Source organism: Alternaria novae-zelandiae (assembly GCF_023758075.1).
Source record: "Alternaria novae-zelandiae strain BMP 2774 chromosome Unknown scaffold_1, whole genome shotgun sequence".
In the NCBI taxonomy this organism is placed as follows: Eukaryota; Fungi; Ascomycota; class Dothideomycetes; order Pleosporales; family Pleosporaceae; genus Alternaria; species Alternaria novae-zelandiae.
This window is the reverse complement of record NW_026056961.1, coordinates 1,966,478-1,987,529: the sequence shown is the minus strand read 5'-3', so window position 1 is coordinate 1,987,529 and position 21,052 is coordinate 1,966,478. Positions and strand designations below refer to the sequence as shown.

Below are 21,052 nucleotides of genomic sequence, written 5' to 3'. Positions count from 1 at the left end.
ATCGATGCTGCTTCTCCATTGAAAAGGAACTCAATGAGCCTGGGGTTCTGACTCAGAAGTCAACTGCTCTTAATCAATCCATCATGTTTTCACCTGACGGAGCTTTCATCAACACGAGCGAGATACTCAGCGATGCCGAGGCTCAAGCCATCCACAACAGAGTTCAGGACCAGGTTGCCGCTAAGAATGTTGCTGACGGACGTGTGGGAAAGTTTAAAGGCGATCCTCGATTCGCAGCAGCTAAAGCATATGCCGATTCAGAAGTTCCCAAGCAACTGCGCGCGGCTATTTCACGAGCTGAAGCTAATGCTAGAGCCGGACGGGGAGATGAGGATGCAGGTAAATATCCCTCGCTATTCTGCTTAATGCTGATCAGCTGACGCATTGAACGATTCTGATGCATCTGCAACACAGCTACTGGAACAGTACAAAGGTTTTGTCCTCTCCAAGCTGCCTGTATCAGAGGAAGTTCAGAGCCAGATACGCGGGCTGTTTCAAAAGTACGGTTGGCCAACAGTCTGGCAGTCTCTTGACTCAATCAAGGGCTGCGAAGGCGGGCTGAACTGGGGGTGGCAGGCCGTGGATGATCAGCTACTCTTGACGCTGAGGAGGAGGGAATTGCTGAAGATTGAGGATTTGGCTGAGTGCATCTTCATTGGTATGAGGGCTAGTCAGTGTCTTGCGCAGTATAAAGCTCTGGATAAAGCTCGGCCAAGGGGGCGGGATGGAGGCGAGCTCGAGGGTGAGATTCAGGAATAGCGCACATAGAGTCCGCATGATTTCTATCTGGGACGCTCCAATGTAGGGCAATGGATCAGTTCATCTCGATTCAATAAATTCCATAACAATAGGATGATGTGACCTGAAGTTTTGGCCGCTGGCGCTTACTAACTGTGTTTGTAGCATCGCCATAAGTTCTGAAATAGCAAGAGACTGAAGTGATCAGAATTTACTGAATATCGGAGGCTATGTTGAGGATTGTCGGAAATATCGCCTACGATGTCGCGTGCTCTGTCAAACGAAAGGGTAGACGACAAGTTACGTCCTGCGTCGATGCCAATCAAGGGCCACAATGGTAGCTAGTGACAAGAGTGACCCCGTCCCACAGACCTATATCGCATCTAATCGGCTTGCTAGCAAACAGAAAGTGTTATATAACAATTGCAAGTCAAATCCTGTGTCATTCCTAATGGCACCAACCATGGCTTCCGCACCATCTAATGCAGATGTTCCCGCGCCAGACCCAAGTATGACGCCTACACCGCGACTAACTGATAACCAAGCGCTGAACGACATCGAGGAAATCCGGGATCTGGTCGCACGACGCAACCGAGCGCTCGACTCGTTAGACCTTGATCAACTCGAGAGAGATGGGTTACATACGGATTTGAGTGAGATAGGTTGGCCGGTATCTCTTTGCAAAGGTGGCTCACAGACAGCGAGGCCGAAGAATGAGTCGTTCGATGTCCGCGACCTCTATGCGCTACTCTGTATCATACGGCACATGATGATGCGGCACAGCGATGTTGTGACCGGCGACTTGCGTCTCTTCTTTGAGAATCAGAACAGCAAAAGGTTTGCCAATAAGTGGAGCAACATGCAACGAACATGCAGCAAACATTGGAACGAAGCAGATGACAAGGACCTGATACAGCTGTACGAGGGCGTCAACAAGACTTTCAAGGATATTGCTCGAGAGAACTTCGCAGAGTTTCGAGAAGCCGTGAGGAGCTTTTCGGAACCGGATATGCAGATCGAGATCGCGTATCTGATTGCGAAGAAAAGGGAAGTGAAAGAATCCGACGATGACGCAGGTAATAGTGCTGGTGACGGAGACTAGGACGCCAGGGGAGAACAATCCTGTGTTGCCGTCCTGATTGAAAGATTACACGGAGCTATAGTCAGCAGAGATACATGTTCGAGGTAGCCTCTTGTTATCGGGAGGTGATGTCGGCGGGAGTGTGAGAGATGGATACTGGCACGTAGCTTCCAATTCCACGATCGCTAAGATTTTAGCGCGAGCTGCTGACCCAACTGGACGTGTGACTTCCGTAAATTCCCATAAGCTTGGAAGGGCGTTGATCTCCAGACAACTGAGCTGAATCACACCAAGCTGTTGCATCGACGCCTTCATCGCAACATGACCCTTCTTGTCACCACAAGCGTTCACATCACCCACCCGTGAATCCCCACGAACACCACATCGAACCAAGCCTGCGCCGCCATGAACACTACTGCCCAATTCGGTGTCTCAAGCCCTCCACACCACATCTTGTATGCCTGCCAGATCGCCACATGAGCCGCTGCGAGCACCGCCTTCCCAGCAATCGCAACACCGATAGTGATCTTGCGCTTGAGAGCCGAGCCGCTTTCTTTGTCATGCGCGATGAACACGAGATAGGCGATCCAGAAGCATGTTGATACTACGAGAGAAATGGATGCGAAATACGGAAGGAGGGGCGCAGTGCCGATGTGTGGGGTGTGAGGCTGCGTGAGACGTCAATAGAGGACTATTCAATCGGTTTGATTACTTACAGGATCCGCTTTTGTACCACTGCTTCGACTTGCCCAGATAGTCGCAAAGATGGCGCTGACACAGGAGACAAACACGAAGAGAGTATTCATCAGCGCGCGAGCGGCATTGGTGTGCTTTGCAACAAGACGGTATTCGCTTGAGCGGGGGCGCTGGGTGGCTGCGCCGTAGGAAGGCAGGAGAGGTTCTTGTGACATGGTTTGGAGTGTGTACTGCGTATGTCTTGATACTTGCTGCTAATAGAGAGAGTGCGCGGTTTGTGTTGGAGCTCTCAAAGAGGAAGTGGGGTAAATGGGGCGTGGTGGTACAGATGAGTAAGGCTCAGCTTGACTGCTGTCCGAGCTCATGAATTGAAGCTCGTCTAAGAAAAACGGTATTCTCTATCAACTGCACAAGGATCGTCTATCGCTTTATGAAGTCAAATTATCCTCTAGTACTCTCAAAAATATGTGCCCCAACTCACGAAATCTATCGTTTCCTCTTCTCCTCCTCCAACTTCTTAGCCGCAGCCTTCTTCGCCTTCTCCCTCCTCCCAACTGCTGCCTCCGCACCAATACCACCAAACACCAGTCCAACACCTAGCCACTGCATGCCAGTAATCTCATGACCGAACCACCACACACTCCAAACCATGGTCAGCATCTTCCTCGTAACCGTCACTGTAACAAGCAGCAACGAGCTAAAGTGGGCCAGGGTGTGGAAAATGAAGACCTGACCTATAGCGCCACAGGCGGAGAACATGAGGACGTCCCAGCCGACAGCGGGGTATGTGGTTATAAACGAGAGCGCGTCGGAGAGTTCACCGGATGAGGAGCGTGGGTCAAGGCCGATCCAGCCAGCGAGGGGAGTGGAGGCAAGAAGAGGTGTGATGAGGAGGTAGGATACTGTCAGTGCTGTTGACATGATGTTCTGGGCGCACATCATCTGGGGTCCGGTGAAACCTTTAAAACTGCTGAAGATGTGATCTTGAACCGTGTTCGTAAGACCGTCGAAGAGGAGATTCACGCCGAGCAGTATTAGACCAATAGTTTGCGAGGCGTCTGCGCTTACACCCTTCTTCGCGGCCTTCTTCGCTGTGGACGGGCTGTGTAGTGTAAAGACCGCGACACCGAGGGTTACGAAACCGACGACGGCGTACTTGTACATGGGGTATCGCTTCTGGAAGAGTGAGATGTGGAGGAACATGACCGGGAGCAGTTTGCAGCTCTTGGCTAGGATGAAGGTGACGTAGTCAATGTGCTTGAGACTTGCGTATCCGAAGGGGGACGCAAGCGACGATGTGACGGCGATTCCAAGGAGCGGCATGAGTATGTCCTTCGAGGGGAAGATGGGTAGCACCTTGCGCACGCCGGTCTTGGGGTCTTTCTTCGCGGACAGGTTGAGGTAGAGGAGGCCGGTGATGGCAGCGAAGGCGGATTGGACGGTGTTGAGGAAGATGGAGTACGTGAAGCGCTGGTTGCTGGGGCCGTGGGTGGTGGTTGTCAATCGCTCTTGGATCCATGCCCAGGTCATACTATCCTGTGTTAGCTATGTTCCCAATGTACTGTTGTACATTGTGACCGCCTCATACACGAAAAAAGCTGAACAGGTCTGCAGCCTACATGGACATAAAAACGTACAAAGTAGGCGACATGACATCAACGTAGGCTCCAGGGTGACTTACAAACTTCCATATATACCAGCGACACAGATTACCAGCTGGAAGAGCCCTGCTTCCTTTTGCTCCTGAGGGTTCCGCGCATGGAGCTCTGCTTGCTCTTCCAGCTTCTGCTCGATCGAATGCGCCGCGCGGCCCGCGCCGTCCAATTGGTGGGCGCCACCCAGTTGGTGCACATCTCCCTTCGCGTTTCCATTCGTCTCGTTGGCCTTGCGACGAGAAGCTTCCGCCATTGTATGTGCTGTATCGTGGGTATCGCTAGTGACGTCGTGGGTGTTGATTGAGGAAGGCGCGCGCCGCGTTCGTGTTGTAGCGTGTCGCGCTGTGTGTAAAGAAGTGGATTGCGCGATGATGATGCGCGAAGGATACAAAGAAACAATGTTTCTTGGGCGACTGTGGGTCAGTGGAAAGTGTACACCTGGCTTCAGGTTTAGATTACACCTGCGCCATAGGCAGTTCCTAAGCTTCAACCGTGGCATCAGTGGCCGGGCCGGGGCTAAGACGGAGTTAGAAGCGAGCACGGGCCGTGTTTGAGCCTCAGGGATCGACTCGACCGGGGCGCGCCACCCACTCGCTAGTGTGTGGAGCGCCGCTTCACTGCGAGCTGGAGGAGCACACACACGATGCAAAGGGCGCGAATCTGCCGACTGAGTTCTCATGAGATTGTGTCATTTATTGTGGGAGAAGGTATCTACGCATAGTCTGGAAAAGGCATCAAAGCCTTCTCCGCGCTTACCGCTCCAGCCGTTCATAAGGTCGTGAAAATATGCTCGCTAAAAAAGAAGATCCAAGGCCAAACGCCAGCAGATGCAGCCCCCACTCTGTTCCGGGGCCCAGAATGCAAGCTCACGCCTCACCTCTGACAATCTTCGAAACAGCGCTCTTGACCAGCACCCACATTGGCCCAGCGTTGACTTCCTTGCCGCCGCCCTCCTCCATCCCGCATTTCCTCTTCCACGCATCTCTCCACCCTCGCTCCGTATCCTTTTGCTTGAGCCTCATCAGCTGCCCCGCTCGCTTTCCTTGCCTTCTGTACCCCGCCATGAATGCGTCCCATTCTTTCCTCTCCTTGACGAAGACGACTACTCCGTTTCCTGCATCGATAGGCTGGCTGCCTCTAGATAGAATCCGCGCTTCCCACGCGCTGCCCATGGATTGAAACGTAAAGTTTGCGCTATGCAAGACGTAGTAGCGCTTCCGCTTGCCGAACTTTGACGCAGCGTTGGAGGAGGGCGTGATCCAGTGTGTTGCGCGTGAGTAGATGCCGTCTGCCAGTGCTTCGTGGAGAAGCTCTGAAGGGATGTACTGGCGGCACTGAAGAAGCAACTTGTTACGGAGCAGACTGATGTCGATGTCTGGGTGGGCGGTAGGTATTTGTGGCGAATGAGACAACAGTGCTTTGGTCTGCGTACGCGTTGATCGCGCTGGTGGCTTCGATATGCGTCCTGATGCTCGAATGACAGTGACTGGGTTGCTGAATTGGTGAGGGGTAATCGTCTGCGTTTGGATGGGCGCCATGATAGTCGTGGTGCTCAGTTGAGAGTGGCGTGTGCTTTGTAGGCGGTGTCAAGTCTCTTAGGCTTCAAACCGTGAATCCGTATGGTGTCGTCTGGTAGGGGAGTTGCGGATGGAGTAAGGAATATTGTGGAGGAGCAGAAGCGAGGCAGAGAGGGAACATGCGGTCAAGAAATCATCTTTAACCATCATGCACCCCTTCCTAGAAGAGCTAGCTCCTGAAAAGAAACAGCTACTACCCAGCCTTCGGAAATCAGTCGGGGTGCCAAATCTGTCTCTGCCCTAGTCTACCGCCTGCCCGCGTCTGGCGTCTGGGCGATCCTGGAAGGATTAGCGAGGCACACGAAGCCTGCCTGCCGAACCTCACCGTGGGCGAGCATCCCGCGCCTGCAGCGTTTGTCGTTCGAGCTTGTGCTGCCCCAAGGACTTCTTGGACGGAACACCTTCCTTTCACTGCTGAACACTCTGTGGAAAGCTCAGTTGTTGTGGCGAAGACATCGTGCTCAGGTGCTCAGCGTCCGAGCGTGACACTAATGACGTATTCCCGATTGGAGGGTCCAACGGTTCGGAACATCTGGGCAGCCTCGTTCTGCACGTGCAATACTGCACTCATTTCCCCTTGGGCAGCACCATCATCAAACGTTCGCAAGTACCACATCACGTTACGAGTAGTTCGCAGTCTAGACACTATCATCATAGAATTCTAAATATTGGTAGTAGATGTTGTTTGTTTGTATCGGAGTGTCGGTAGGGGAGCAAGGGAGAGGGAAGGGTTTCGGGTAAGGAGTGAGGGAGTGATTAGGAAGGTACATCGGAGTGTCGGAGTAGAGCTCGGGACGTGGTGAGAAGCTTCTCACTTCTTCCCAACTCTTCTTCGCCAAGAAAACCCAAAGATGGATGTCAGAGCTGCTACCCTTGAGCAGATGTACTATCCGGATATCAAAGGCCATAACGTCATGACATTCGTGAGCCGCTCAGCGTGCACTCAGTTCTCTCTCGACAATAGTAAGAAAAGTAAATAATGCTCCAGACAATCCGTGGTATCCATCAGTAACAGCAAGTAAGAAATTCAGCAATTCCATGCTTTTGTTGTCGGTTTTCGTGGTCTCCGTTTCGGGAGACATGAATGCAGATGGCGACGGATGTGAAGAGCTGGCGACTGACAGCGAGGCCTGCACGGCCTCAAGCTATCTTGCACCTCCCAAGAGGGTTGGCAATACCCAACGGCGCCGACGTTGGGTAGCAGATGCGCTAGAGAGCGGTCTACTCCTGGGCCTGGCTGCGGCGCATCTTCTCGGCTTCCAAGTTCTCGTACAGCAGATAGAGCGCCTTCTCATTGGCACTGGCACTACCAGTGATGGTGAACATGCGCTCGCCGGTGTCATCGTGAGGTGCCTTGGCGATGGAGATGCGGGCGTTGGACGTCTTGCGGATCTCGCTGATCTTGCTACCGCCGCGTCCGATGATACAGCCGACCATGTCAGACGGGATGCTGATGTTCTGGGTCTGCATCTCTTCGCCATCCTCGGTGTGCGTTGGGGGCGGGGGCCTGCTGGCGGCATCGGAGCCAGATCGTCGAGAAAAGGCAGGAGGCGCGTCACTGAAGTCAGCGCCGTGACCAGTGCGGTTGTACGAGCGTCCGCCCATACCACCTGCGGGTGCGCCACCACCGTTGGACAGAGGGACCGGACCAGCACCAGGCTGAACCCTGACGGCGGGGTTGTAGAGGACAGTGCCGTAGCCGCGCTCGTGGTCGTCGATGAGGCACTTGCCAATCTCCCAGATAGCCTTCTCGATACCACCGGGCGAGCCCTGGACTTCGACGATGCGCTCGGTGGACTGGGGGAGCATCTCCTTCTGTGCGACCATGCGCACGCCGGAGGCATCCTGGATCTGCTTGATCTTCAGGCCCTGGCGACCAATGATGGTGCCCATTTGGTTGTGCGAGATGAGCAGGCGGATGGCTACAGAAGTTAGCTTGGTATCAGCGCTTGAACGCAGCCATGTCGCTGGGAAGCGCCGGGGTGTCGCAATTGTACGTACGATGAGTGCCGTCGGTGCGGATAACGCCGCCCATGCCCATAGCAGGGGCGCCCTCGAGCAGACCTTTGGCGACTAGGCCATAAGCCTTGGAGATGCCAGAGAGGCTACCGGTGACGGAGAGGACGCGGTCATGGACACCTTGGACGACCTTGCTGACACCGGCGCGCACACCAGTCTCGTCGCGCAGGTCAGCGACGTTCTTGCCCGCCTTGCCTATGATGACTCCGGCCTCCTTGGACGAAACAATGGCTCGGAGGGTAAGCTGCGACTCAGCGTATTCCTCTTCGGTGCGCGGGACTACTTCGCCCTCGCCGTCCATGTTGAGGCGGTCCAGCTGGTCGGCGACGCGGCTAGCATCCTGACCGGGGCCGGGTTGGGGCTCTTCTGAGGACATGTTGTGGGGATGGCCTAGGGACGGGCTGCAGCTGCGGTCAGTGACGTAGTTTTGCGACGCGCGCACTATCGCGATACTTACAAGAGAAGAAGGTGGGTCGCGGAGACAGAGAAGAGAGCTGGGTGTGCTGCGGCGGAGGGGTAGGAGAGGACGAGTCGAAAGTGTCGAGGCTATCGTGCTACGTATCAGCAATTGTGTCAAAGGCTCGTGTTTGGGAGTGTGCATGGAAGCTACTCACTGGCGACTACGGAAGTGGCGGGGGAGGTGGTCGGTGCGGGATAGCGGACAGATAGGTAAGAGGGGGAGGGCGCAAGGGTAGGTGGGAGGGAGCGGAGAGGAGGATTGGGGGACGCGTGGGAGAAGAGAAGAGGCGTGTTGGCGGAACCTCTTTGAGCGTGCAGATAGAGTGGAGGTAAGGTGACGGAGGGGAGACGAAGCCCTGGGTCTGCGCAATATTAGGGCGGCAGGATGTAGCTTTCCTTAGCGAGACGGACGAGCCTTGCCCTATTCACAAACATTGCAGGTGCTGGGAGACACTGCAGGGGATTCGGCGCAATCGCTGTCCTCGTGCAGCAGGCGGCACTGAATCTACGGGAGCAATCACCATGCATGGCCTGCATGCCGGCGTGAATGCATCAAGCTGTTCGCAACTCTCGCGCGCCCCATCACCGAACACAGAACAGAATAGACCCCGCGTGCACGAGCCCCGAAAACGGCCAAGGCCCCGCGAAGATGCAGCTAAATCCAGCATTTTCAGGGTACTGGCTAGCCACGACTAGAATGTGAATGTATCGTGCCGCTGAATTCGATGATTGGCCGAGATGCGCGGGATTTCTGCCTTCCATTGTTCGATTGAGACTAGGCCTTCACCACGCCTGCGTATGCAGCGGCCTCCCAACACCACCCAATGCGCGCTCACACATCAACAACGCCAGCTCGTGCTTTATCCACTCTCTCAAACGCCGTATCATAGCCTCACACCGCCTCAACACCACTCAATGCAGTCAACCTGCATGCGCCCTACTTTTGCGCCTCGAAAACGACCTTCTGCACCTTCATCTTGTCGAACAACTCGTAGCCCTCAATGGCGTCGCTCAACGGCATGACTTTATCAGCCATAAAGCTGTCACATATTAGTCAGCGAGTTACACTCCTGTATTATCATCAAACTCACCCAAGCTTATCCTGATGCCTCTTTAAGCTGTCGAGTGCTTCTTCAAACACGCTTCTCACAGGGCACCTTCCCATCTGAACTCTGACGTTCTTTCCGTAGGCCTCATTTCCAGACCAGGGTATCTCGCCGTTGTGGACTCCGACCGAGCTGATGACGCCCCAGGGTCGGATCAATTCGTATCCCATTCGAAGCGCAGGAGACAGACCGACCACTTCGATGACAATGTCTGCTCCACGGCCGTCTGTGAGCTCCTTGACGCGCTTATCGAGACCCTCGCGATCAGTCTGGAAGTTCCAGGGTTCCGCACCCAGTGACTTGGCAAGTTCGAGGCGCGAAGGTACTGAGTCAACAGCGAGAATGTGCTTTGGCTTGTAGTCGGTGATGTTGCACAGCGCGCAGAGAGCTACAGGACCGCAGCCAATAAGCACAACAACACTGTCTTTGATCTCCTCGAGAGTGGAATATTGGAAGCCGTTCTTAGCTGCAAACATGCCTGTTGGGAAGATGTCTGCCATAAGAACCAGTGCCTCGTCTTTGATGCCAGGTGGTGCTTTGACGGCTGTGGAGTCTGCGAGGGGAATTCGGACGTATTCTGCCTGGCCACCGTCTAGGGCAGGACATCCAAAAAGCTGACATTTGACGCATCGCGAGGAGAAGCCGTGGGTGCAGTAGAAACACTCGCCACAGCACGTTGTGAAAGGAGAGACAACATGGTCGCCAACTTTCAAGCTCTTTACCGATGAGCCTATTTCGTGAACGTGGCCGGTAAACTCATGGCCCATCACAAAGTCGGTAGCAGATGGCTGATGACCGCGGAATACGTGTAATTCGCTTGGAGTAAATGTCAGAGATGCTGTTGTTATAGGTGGTGACTTTCAGTACCTGCCGCATAACGCCGTCTGAAGAATAATAATTAGTAGGAGGTGATGGTATTGATTAGCATACGTGCCTTTTCAACTTTCACGATAATATCTCCTGCATCTTGAATCTTCGGAATTGGTCTGTCTTCAATCACCACCTTCCCCGGTCCCTTGAATACGACTGCTTTCATGCCGTGCCTCTTGGTATGTTGTTAGGAGTTATTATCGTTATGGAAAGTCAAAAGAAAAGATTGTGATCAGGAGATTCAGGAGAAAAGCAGATGTATTTCAAGAAACTGCCTGCAACCAAGTGGAGCTTGTGGACTAAGTACAGGGCGCACGCCCTGACGACATCGGAGGCGCGAAATGCTCCTCGGTGATGATGTGGTGTGGTAGCTCCTACCCCGCCGAGGTTCGACTGCGGGGTAGAGAGGATGGGCAGTGAGAGCACATTGGCTGCAGGCGTGTATAGTAGCCTAGATAAAAATCGCTAAGATAGTACGCGAATCCTGAGAGGAAGACCAAGGAATGTTTCGACCCGCGTCTTGGGTTGCTGTCGGGTGCCCCGGTTCGCGACGGACTCCGACAAGCTTGAAGCTCGACGTAGCTCTCCGCCTCCTTCCGCACCAGTACTTCAGTATATCGATAGGAAATTGCAACAACGCTATAGAGTGCAACATACCATGTGAATCCACATGAACGCCTTGTCCAAAGCTCACCAAAATCCAAGCGTGTAAACACCATCCGGGTAAACAAGCCGTATCGCAGTATCCAATCCAAAACTCCTAGCAAATGCCCTTTCAACATGACGTCGATGCTGCGTAGTAGAGTTCCGTCTTCAGGTGACGGTGCACAGAAGCTCTTCCTCCAAGATGAACTTGCCCTCCTTGTACTTTTCACTGGCTTCATACGCCTTATCGTATTTCCAGCCGACAGTCTCCTTGCATTGGCGGCAGTGGATGTCGCGTACTATGTGACGTCCCGTGGTCATATTGCGCTCGTTGGGGTCCGACTCGGTGATGTTGACGACGGTATCGAAGAGGTACGCCTTGCCGTGTTGACCGCGGAAGTTCTCATGACGGTTAGCGATATGGCTACGTGTGGGAGTTCAATATGCGCTCACCCTGCTGAGTATGTCGTCGTGGTTGGAGAGATGCGTCTTGCAGTTCTTGCAGCCGTAGATGCGCGACGTGGTCGAGTTGAGGTAGATGTTGTACGTGAGGCCCATAGTGATGGACAGGCGATCCGACGCGTGAACCGAGGGCTGCTGCGGCGTGGGAGTTGTGTCGAGACCGTGGCGGTAATCAGAGCGATAGTCAGAGGTGGCCACTCGTTGTTGGTCGCCGCCGGTCATACGTGCTGTTGGCGCGGGTGCAAGGGGAGAAAGGTGGCGGGGAGCTAGCGGTGAAGCGTTTGAGGGGCCGATGGTTGTGGCTCCCGCTGCTGCGCCCAAGCGCGATTGCTATCTTGGGATGTGGAGTGAAGCTTTGGACCTGGAGGTGACGGCGCGGCACGTGCGCGTCAGGTGGGCGGGATGACGAAGGCGAGGGGCACAGCCGGGTAAACACTTGGGCAGGGTTGCTATATGGGAGGAGATCGGATGCTCTACGGATATCTATGTGGCATGTGCTGTGACTTTGTGGAACCAGGTAACGAGTTCCATGGGAGCCTGACAGCTACAGAGCTAGTGCATGGTGAGATGGTGTGTAGTCAGCTGGTGACGCACGTGAGGGCACGCTGAGCTGGAATACCTAGGTAGTCCGGGCACAGTCGTGTCAATGAGATCCGAGAACATGAACAGTCGACTAAATGGAAAGCATCTTCTGCATCAGATCATTGACAGACACCCTGTGACAAACCACAGCCACGCCAATTTCCTGTTCGGGAGATCATTGTCGGTCTTGCTGCCTTTGAATGTCTCTCCGCAACGGCGAGTCATCGTATAAGCGCTTGTCTACCTCAAGTCATCTTCTCGGTGTTGTTGTTGCCATGGCCGAGTGTGTGCATGCACCTGCAAACAGAGAGCGTTTTACATTGGCACACAAAGAAGCAGGCTGGTGGTTGAGAGGCCAGCGCATCGACGATAAAAAGGACGATGAGCGTTGGTAGTGGACAGACTGTCGCATCCTCTATGCAAGGTATTGTTGTCGTCTGTTGATACTGCGCGCCCCAGCCTCTCTCCGCGGATTGGGCGAGTCGGATGCCCCACTCGAGGTAGTCCTGGAGTCCCACAGCGTATAGTCGCGTGTCGAGAGTGAGAGAAAGGTAATTGCAGAGCGTTTACCGCTTCCGCGACGTGACAACGGGCAGTAAGTCGGTGCCGCATGCAGGGCGATTGGCGTGGTAGGCGACTATCAGCCCAGCCTTCCGATGCACGTCCGCTGCGGCTTGACTCTGTGGCAGAAGTGCTAGCGGGCTTAACCTCGCTGATATGGAACATTCTAGCAACGTTTTTAGGACCAAAATCCCAGCTTAATTTTTATCCGCCCTGGATCTCAACCAACAGTCGCTGCAGCCAGACTAATTTTCTAGTGACACCGTCCAGGCCGCTATCCTTCCGCAGCTCGCCCCCATGGTTCTTCCCTCCTTCTTCGCATCCTCAAAGAAGTCGTCCAAGACCAGAGATATCCCCAACCTTGCCCCCCGACCCTCCCCCCAGGCTAACTCAGGCACCCCTCCTGCCTCGCCTGACAAGCACACCCACTCCAAGGTCAAGGACCGGGAACGCTCCTCCAGCCGCCGCTCGAGCTCCTACTCGTCCAAGCGCTCGTCCAAGTACGACCGCGACTCCCACCCGCTAAACCTCCCGCCCGAGGAGCGCCAGCGCCTGTCCTCGCAGATGTCCGCCATGGACCAGCCCACGCCCCAGCCAATGGACGTGGACCGGGACCACTCGTCCTCGCCCGCCCCTTCGAGCCCCGTCGCCGACACGCCCAAGACGAATGGCGCCAACGGCGCCCCCGACGGGCCTGCTCCTCCACCACACCGCTACACAAAGAGCCCGCCGCCGCCCACTGCAAACTACGCCGCGACCCCCGAGGCTGCCACCCCGCCCGCTGAGCCCCCGACGATAGACGCCGAGGAGTACAAGGCGGCCGGCAACAAGTTCTTCAAGATCAAAGACTACCCGCGGGCCATCGAGGAATACTCAAAAGGTGCGTAGTGACACTGCCCATGCTCTAGCCGAAGCTTTGCACTACAGTACACCGGGAGAGCTTCTGGCTAACCAATCCGCAGCGATCGAAGCCGACCCCAAAAATGCCACCTACTACTCGAACCGGGCCGCCGCCTACATCTCCGCCAACAAGTTCTACGAGGCCATGGAGGACTGCAAGATGGCCGACGAGCTGGATCCCAACAACATGAAGATCCTCCTGCGGTTAGGCAGAGTATACACCAGCCTGGGACGACCGGACGAGGCTGTGCAGGTGTACGACTCCATCAATGCCACGGCCAAAGACAAGCAGCCTGCGTTGACAATGCAGAAGCACCTCCGCATGGCCGAAGACACATCACGGAACGAGGGTTCAGGTTCCATGGTCATATACGCCCTCAACGAGGCTGAGAAGGGTCTCGGTGTTGGTGTAGATAAGCCCCGGAAGTGGCAGCTCATGCGGGGAGAGGCACATCTGCGCATGGGCAATGCCAATGCTCTTGGAGAGGCACAAAACGTAGCCATGTCGCTACTACGGTACAACAACCAGGATCCTGACGCCCTCGTACTGCGCGGCCGCATCCTATACGCCCAGGGCGAGAACGACAAGGCTGTACAGCACTTTAGACAAGCACTGGCATGCGACCCCGACTTCAAGGCCGCTGTCAAGTACCTGCGAATGGTGCAAAAGCTGGACCGCATGAAGCAAGAGGGCAACGCTGCCTTTAAGTCCGGCAGGTACCAAGAAGCCATCGACACCTACACGCAGGCACTCGCAGTCGACCCCTCGAACAAGGGCACAAACTCCAAGATCCTACAGAACCGAGCCCTGTGCCACAGCCGGCAAAAGAGCTGGAAACAAGCCATCGCAGACTGCGAGAAGGCTCTCGAGCTCGACCCCAGCTACACTAAGGCACGGAAGACCCGGGCGAAGGCCCTGGGAGAGAACGGCAACTGGGAGGAGGCAGTACGTGATCTCAAGGCTATCCAGGAAGAGAACCCATCGGAGCCTGGCATTGCCAAAGAAATCCGCGATGCCGAGATGGAGCTTAAGAAGAGCAAGAGGAAGGACTACTACAAGATTCTCGGTATTGAGAAGGACGCCACAGAGACACAGATCAAGAAGGCATACCGAAAGCTGGCCATTGTCCACCACCCCGACAAGAACCCAGACGATGCCGATGCTGCGGACAGGTTCAAGGAGATTCAGGAAGCACATGAGACTCTGAGCGACCCACAAAAGCGTGAGAGATACGACTCCGGTGCTGATCTTGTCGATCCCAACGACATGTTTGGCGGCGGAGGCATGGGAGGAGGTATGGGTGGCATGGGTGGCGGCATTGACCCAGAGATCCGTAAGTATTCTCATATGTATGAAAGAAAGGTTACGACTAACGCGATTCACAGTCATGCAAATGTTCGGCGGCATGGGCGGAGGTATGGGAGGCGGCCGTGGCGGCGGAGGTGGTTTCCACTTCAGCTCCGGCGGCGGTGGAAGTCCGTTTGGCGGTATGGGCGGCATGCCCAGCGGTGGCCGAAGAGGAGGACCGCCCGGTGGCTTCCCCTTCTAAACGCCCCCATCATACCCACGTAACGACAACCACCACGCTCCGTTTCAAACACATCATCCGACCTTTGATTCGTGTGTATACCCTTGGCAGAACATTTCCGACAGATTTCATTCATGGCGTTGGATACAGGAGATGCGCGAGCAGTAGATGCATAGACGGTCGTTTGGATCGCTCTCCTGTATTTGGGTGCGAAGCATTGATTTTCACATTGGCTTTCGAGGGATTTGAGCATTGCCTGGCGTCTCTCATTATTATCTTGCGCATGAAATCTGCTTGAGGAAATGAATGCCGTTTGTGACTTATTGGAAGAAGTAGTGTAGAACGAAATTTCAAAAGTTGACGATCAAGAAGAGAGCGTCCTTGATGTGATCTATTTTCGTGGCTGGTCTTCGAATATTGTGATTGTGTCACGAGAGCATACTTGTATGCCGAGCATATAAAGACCTCCATTCTCACGTACCTCATCCCCCAAAATGCTCCTCGACATGATGCGCAACCGCCGCCTCGTCCCCCTCGAATTCCCCGCAAACTGGGCACGTTGCCATCTCCACCTCCACCCCCCTCACATCTGCATCCCCACCCTGATGTCTCCGATCCGCCTCTTCCAACGCCGCAAAAAGCCCCACGTCAGCCGGCTGTCTCCGAGTCCTGCCTTCATCATAAAGATACTCGTCCTCATCCCTAATATCTCTCTCTACCCTGCCTCCAACCATCCTCCCACCTGCTCTTCTCATACCTCCGCCACCCTCACCCTCACCCTCACCCTCACCATCCCTACCCAGCCCCGCCCCAGCGCCCCCAACAACAGCCTCACCCTGCTGTCCCTCGCTCTCACTAACAAGCTTCTGCACCCTCCCCACCCTTCCATCTCGTAACCTCACTTTCACACCGCGCGGATGATCACCCCGTGTTAGCAGATCGGCGACGATACCGCGGACCTGGTGTCCGGTGGGTTGATCCTGTTTGAGAACTATTGAGACGCTTGTTCCAGGGTGGATATATGCGAATGAGGGGACAGAAGGTTCGTCGGGGTCCGGTCTGAAGTTGGGTCTGCCGCGACCGCGGCCTTGTCCTCTTCCCCTAGATGCTCCTCGTCCTCGTCCTCGGTCTGAGATGGGGTTGGAGTCGCCGCGGCCGCGACCGCGGCCCGTGTGGGTACCTCTTGATGATTCTGAAGAAGGCGGTTGCCGGTTTGGACGGCCGCGTCTGGAGGGCGGTTGTTGCATAATGTGTATAGGTTGGGTTTGTTTGCCGGCTCGGGGATGCTGGCGCAGAAAGAAAAGCAGCGTTTAAAAGCCGTCTTAGCGAGCCCTTTGTTCCTCCAATGAACTTTTCAATCTCTTTCTCAGGACGTGTTCGGACAGTTGTTGTATCCGTCTTCCCAGAATCGCAAAAGACGACTTAATATCAAGTGCTGGTGAAAATGATCGTAGCTTAAATTGGCACAGAGCTGATCTGATACAGGAAGAAGAGTTGGCGTAGAAGCCGGCATTTGTCGGGATAACTATTATCCCTGCAAAATAAAATGTTGATGTTGAGATCTTAAACGGGATGAGGATGTTGTAGGATTTTGGTGTTAGGCCGGTTTGCACAGCATTTTAGTGCGCATTACGTCATTCGCTCGCTCCCGTCACATTATGTAGCAATGCTTATGTACCACACTCCAGACCATGAGACAATAGCCAAGCTCATTTGGAAATTTTTCTATGTACATGCACGTCTGGTTAGAGTAGCGCATCGTTATCCTCGCGATATCAGCGTCTTTCATACAGACCACGCACATCACACCGTACAACTCCCGCCTTCATCATCATCATCATGCCTTCCGCGAGCAGTAATCGTAATGTAGTCATCATCGACCCGTATATCCTCACCGTCCATCCCGTCATAACATCAGTTGTAGATGACGTTGACCCCACGTTGACCGTCAAGATTGTTAAACTCGTCCCGCAGAAGCCAGAACCGAACACCGTTCCCTTCCTGAATGCGTCCGTGAGCCTTATGATGCCTGATCAGCTTCTGTCGGCGATTTGTATACCCCCGCATGAACTGTTCGCTAGTCTTGGGAGCCCTCCGGTCGCCTGGGCTTTTTTGAGTTGACACCCCAGGTGAAATTTCCCCAGTTGAGGGCGACATTGTCGCACAAATCGCGCAGAAACCTGACCAAGCATACCCAGCAGAATACGAGGCACCACCATATGGTCCTGATGAGGCTGTTTTTTTTCCTGGCGGCGACAACGATGTCTACAACCGCCCGTGCGATGGTGACTAGCGCGCTGATGACGACGATGTAGGTAGACCATCTCTGAAGGTTATATGCGTCTTGTGACAACTTCCATTGCTCCTTCTGGAGGAACTCGGTCGCGCCTGGTTCTTCTCGCGGTCGCTCAGGGATGGTCGCCATCTGTAGATATGTTAGTAACATTGATCTGTTTAGCTTGAAGTTAATCTTACTCTCGCTGACTGATTGCCGGTAGTGATTTGTTGTAGGGAGTTTGGCCTGTGTGCGCTTGTGTTAGTCGTCGTGATGGTGAGTGACTTCTCTGGGTCGTAGTTACTTCTTACAGAAGGGGTCTATGCTTGGCGCACGTCCGGCATTGATTGTGTTACGGACTGCCAAGATCTGAGTGTGCTCATCACGGTACCTGTAGACATGTTAGTGACATATTCGGTAGAGGGAACCCCGATTGGTAGCTCTTTGAGAGGCATGGAGGGGATCGCAGCACTCTCATGATTCATAAGAGCGTTGGTGATACACTGAAGGCCTCCTGCGCTTATCGAAAAATCGGAAGGGACGAAAGTGGAAGACGTACCAATCTCGAGATGACTCAGCCGCGACTAGCTTTTCTTGAGGGCCGTCTAGCTCTCTCTTCTGACCGTCGACCTGTGTCTTCAGGCGCTCTGCATCGGTTGTGCTCATTTGCACCCTCTGAGCATATTGTCGATTCTGACTTGAGTGCTGGGCAAGCTGCGTTCGCAGATCGTCGACCTCCGCTTGACTCATGGCGGCCTCGTTTGTGCGAATATTGGCTTCCGAAAATTCGCTCTCAAGAGGCCGCACGTTGCGCTCAAGTCGACTGTTGTAGTCCTGGGACGAATGCAGCCGGGCGTGAGTGTTATCCGCATCGTGTACCACAACGGTCACATCGTGTCGCGTGGCTTCCAACCCCGAATCTTTCTCTGCGGCAGAAGTCTCGAGTGCTTCAACTTTCGCGCGAAGTGCCTCTGCTTCGGAGGCCACGGCGACGTTGAGCGTATTCTTCTGCTGCAGATTCCTGTTTGACGCTCTGACCATGGCGACTGCATGATGTGAGCGCTGAAGCTCGCGCTCCAGATCGCTGTTCTTGCGGTCTGCAACAGCCAACTGTAGGCTCAATTTGAAGAGATCTTTCTCATCGTCGCTGTCTGAGCCGTTGTACACTGAGGCAACCGAGCTGCTGGAGAGCGTTGTGGGCTGCTGCTACCGTGCTGGATGACCGCCGGAATCATCGTTCTCGAAAGCGGCGGAAGGCATGTTCTCCCGAATACAATGACCGATTTCTGCACTGCGTGTGCATGCCGTAGCGATAATGGGCGAGCACCTTAGGTGGTCCCTATCTAAGGCACATCAGGGTCTATACTTCGAAGATTAGCGGAGCGTCCTTACCAGGGAGAGAGGCACGTCAGACGCAAACATGAGCGATAAATAGTGAAGTACGAAAGAGAAAACGGAAGATAACAATGACAGCGGTTAGCCTTTATAGGAGGCAAGCTATGAAGTGTGGCGACGAGCTTTGACGCTTTGTATGCCACGCGACATGATGACGGCCGTTTGCTCACACCGTCTTTTACCGTTGGTGAGAGAACCCAGACTCTCTACGCAAGCAATCAGGGTAATGCTTGAAGTGAGAGTTGCAGATGTGTGATGCTTATACAGGTCCATGGGTAGCCACAAACTAGTGAGAGATACAAATGAAATATGAAATGCACCGAGAGGGCTGATAGTCAGGCGCTCCGCTCTTACTTGTTACCTGACAGAGTCACTTCACCACTGGCGGCGATGTTGATACCGTTTGACCCGCCGATTGACTTACTGCCATCGGAGCCCTGCGTGATGCCCAGGTTTCCACCGAGGTTCGCCGCAGCACCGTCCTCACCGAGGGTGATACCAGATTCCTCAGAGAACTTTTCAGACTCTTCAGTAGCCTTGACACCGTTTGACTTCTCACCCTCGGCCTCTTGAGCTTCCTGCTCAGCTTCTTTCCTTGCTGCTTCTCCTTCGGCGCGTCCGGGCTGGTTCTCCGTACCAGCGCCAGCACTAGCTGCACCTTCTTCTGACTCTTGCTCGGCGGCGACAGCAGGCTTTTGACCGGCGGCGGCTGACTTCTCGCCCTCTGCTGCTGAAGACTTGGGCTCCGCCGCGGCTGCCGCAGTACCATTGCCCTGCTGATTTCCGCCGAGCTTGAGACCGTTGCCAGTGATACCACCGCCTGAGCCGCCTAGAGTGAGGCCTCCGATCGTGAGACCACTTCCTCCGCCACCTTGCTTTTGAGCCTCGCGGCGGCGACTTCCTCCATGGGTCAACGAGTCCAAGCTCTGAAAGTCTGCGTCACGTCTGACAGGGTGTGCGCGATACGAGCGAGAGGCAAGGTTTGCTTTAGTCTAGCATGAGTGTCAGCATACGCAATGAGTGACAGGCTTTAACAAGAGAGATAACGTGTTGAGTAGCCAAGACGGTGCATCGGATCAACATACTGCCCATAGCGTGCGAGGGGGAACGACGAATGCATCGACGCATGATACGGCCAGTAGACCGAGAGTCAATTCCAGAGAGAGCTTCATATCGAGAGAGTTTGTTAATTAGCGGATCGAAAGAAGACGTAGACGAGAAACAGCTGTCCGGCAGCCAGATGAACAGATGACTGTGAAGTAAAGCGATGGTACTAGTGAACTCATCAGGTGCACCTCCTGAGGCCTACTGCGAATAAATGCTTCTCAAGCCCATGAGTCTCAGTGACATCTGCTTCCCTCAGCCACCCGTCGCTGGCATTGCCGGAATTACATGATGGAACGCTTTCACAACGTTTACAGGCCAGCTTGGCGATCCAGAGTGGTCGGAACAGTGTGTCAAACGCCAGTGCGCGGCGGGGCCGACCGCTCGCTAGGATGCTGGGGTTCTTCATGTCGCACAAGCGTCGCAGCTCCCGTCAGGGCCATGATCTTCGACTCTTCGGAATTTTCGGCCTCAGATGAGGCCGTCTTCGAAAACCCAGATAAGAGCCAGCCCCATGCTTAAGCATTCCAAGTGCTGTCTTGTGTGTAGTGTCGTGAAAGCCAAGACAAGATTTGAATGGGATCCTGACATTTGTGTACGGTGCGTTGACGGACGGGTTCCGAATCGGAACAGAACATGGTTGTCGTACGATTTTCTCGATTATCAGAGAGCCTCGCAGTATTGCTGCGTGCATCGCGGGATCTGTCTAGCGAAGCAAGGTCGCGCGTGAATGGACATGATCAGAAGTTCCAGACGCCCATCTTGTGACTACCTCTAATACACAGATAGACGCATGTCGTTTGCGAAAAGCATGATAAGAAGTGAGAAGAATGGGTCCGGAAGGAGATGGGATGAGATGCGTTTGGTGAGAGGACAATGGCGATGGCGGCCACGCGAGATTGACGCGCTAGTGTCGATGACTAATCCCACGCAACAATCATCCCAACCTGGGCTCTCCCATGCGCCTCACGTCACGGTGGCTCGTCATTCTTTTCAGTTGATTCATTCCGACCAATCATTCAATTTTCAGTATATATCTGCATCGCGGACTTCGCGGAATCGACGCGCTAGCTACGATGACTAAGCTGACGTATTTCGGTTCAATGTGCCTGGGTAGACTTGTACCGTCGGGCGGATATTCGTAAAACCTATGAGATTACCCTAAAGAAATCTACGCGCACACGTTATGCTGCAAAATCGAGATCAAATATAACGTAGGCCTCGGCATTAAGTGTCCCACATTATCTAACGGCACATAGCTCCTATCTGGACAACTACCTAGGTACCTAGGCACATAGATAGCCTCATGACTTCCCAAGAACTACCTGTGGATGTGACATGGCATTCATGATTCTATGTGTGCCCGTAACTTGGACGATCTTTACGTAGAGCTCGCTA

At 54.2% G+C, this 21,052-nt stretch overlaps 9 protein-coding genes across 9 annotated transcripts; 3 read left to right on the top strand and 6 right to left on the bottom strand.

Annotated features, from left to right (window-relative positions):
- Window positions 1-83: 83 nt before the first annotated feature.
- On the top strand, window positions 84-759 carry J4E88_000636 (uncharacterized protein; the record flags this gene model as incomplete). Its single annotated transcript, XM_049394310.1, has 2 exons — window positions 84-339; window positions 377-759. The coding sequence occupies 2 exons, from the start codon at window positions 84-86 to the stop codon at window positions 757-759; spliced, it is 639 nt and encodes a 212-aa protein (XP_049260139.1).
- A 442-nt stretch (window positions 760-1,201) lies between these two features.
- Window positions 1,202-1,840, top strand: J4E88_000635 (uncharacterized protein; the record flags this gene model as incomplete). The annotated part of the gene is made up of 1 exon (XM_049394309.1): window positions 1,202-1,840. The coding sequence occupies one exon, from the start codon at window positions 1,202-1,204 to the stop codon at window positions 1,838-1,840; it is 639 nt and encodes a 212-aa protein (XP_049260138.1).
- A 1,161-nt stretch (window positions 1,841-3,001) lies between these two features.
- Window positions 3,002-4,423, bottom strand: J4E88_000634 (uncharacterized protein; the record flags this gene model as incomplete). Its single annotated transcript, XM_049394308.1, has 2 exons — window positions 3,002-4,046; window positions 4,197-4,423. 2 exons carry the CDS (start codon window positions 4,421-4,423, stop codon window positions 3,002-3,004), a joined length of 1,272 nt encoding a protein of 423 aa, XP_049260137.1.
- Window positions 4,424-5,036: 613 nt separating this feature from the next.
- J4E88_000633 (uncharacterized protein) lies at window positions 5,037-5,708 on the bottom strand (the record flags this gene model as incomplete). Its single annotated transcript, XM_049394307.1, has 1 exon — window positions 5,037-5,708. One exon carries the CDS (start codon window positions 5,706-5,708, stop codon window positions 5,037-5,039), a length of 672 nt encoding a protein of 223 aa, XP_049260136.1.
- Window positions 5,709-6,968: 1,260 nt separating this feature from the next.
- On the bottom strand, window positions 6,969-8,142 carry J4E88_000632 (uncharacterized protein; the record flags this gene model as incomplete). Its single annotated transcript, XM_049394306.1, has 2 exons — window positions 6,969-7,669; window positions 7,749-8,142. 2 exons carry the CDS (start codon window positions 8,140-8,142, stop codon window positions 6,969-6,971), a joined length of 1,095 nt encoding a protein of 364 aa, XP_049260135.1.
- Window positions 8,143-9,162: 1,020 nt separating this feature from the next.
- Window positions 9,163-10,098, bottom strand: J4E88_000631 (uncharacterized protein; the record flags this gene model as incomplete). Its single annotated transcript, XM_049394305.1, has 2 exons — window positions 9,163-9,265; window positions 9,317-10,098. 2 exons carry the CDS (start codon window positions 10,096-10,098, stop codon window positions 9,163-9,165), a joined length of 885 nt encoding a protein of 294 aa, XP_049260134.1.
- Window positions 10,099-11,014: 916 nt separating this feature from the next.
- J4E88_000630 (uncharacterized protein) lies at window positions 11,015-11,530 on the bottom strand (the record flags this gene model as incomplete). The annotated part of the gene is made up of 2 exons (XM_049394304.1): window positions 11,015-11,248; window positions 11,300-11,530. 2 exons carry the CDS (start codon window positions 11,528-11,530, stop codon window positions 11,015-11,017), a joined length of 465 nt encoding a protein of 154 aa, XP_049260133.1.
- A 1,218-nt stretch (window positions 11,531-12,748) lies between these two features.
- J4E88_000629 (uncharacterized protein) lies at window positions 12,749-14,901 on the top strand (the record flags this gene model as incomplete). The annotated part of the gene is made up of 3 exons (XM_049394303.1): window positions 12,749-13,331; window positions 13,414-14,685; window positions 14,738-14,901. 3 exons carry the CDS (start codon window positions 12,749-12,751, stop codon window positions 14,899-14,901), a joined length of 2,019 nt encoding a protein of 672 aa, XP_049260132.1.
- A 2,056-nt stretch (window positions 14,902-16,957) lies between these two features.
- On the bottom strand, window positions 16,958-19,722 carry J4E88_000628 (uncharacterized protein; the record flags this gene model as incomplete). Its single annotated transcript, XM_049394302.1, has 6 exons — window positions 16,958-17,305; window positions 17,356-17,401; window positions 17,460-17,546; window positions 17,715-18,338; window positions 18,905-19,542; window positions 19,636-19,722. 6 exons carry the CDS (start codon window positions 19,720-19,722, stop codon window positions 16,958-16,960), a joined length of 1,830 nt encoding a protein of 609 aa, XP_049260131.1.
- Between the last annotated feature and the right edge of the window lie 1,330 nt (window positions 19,723-21,052).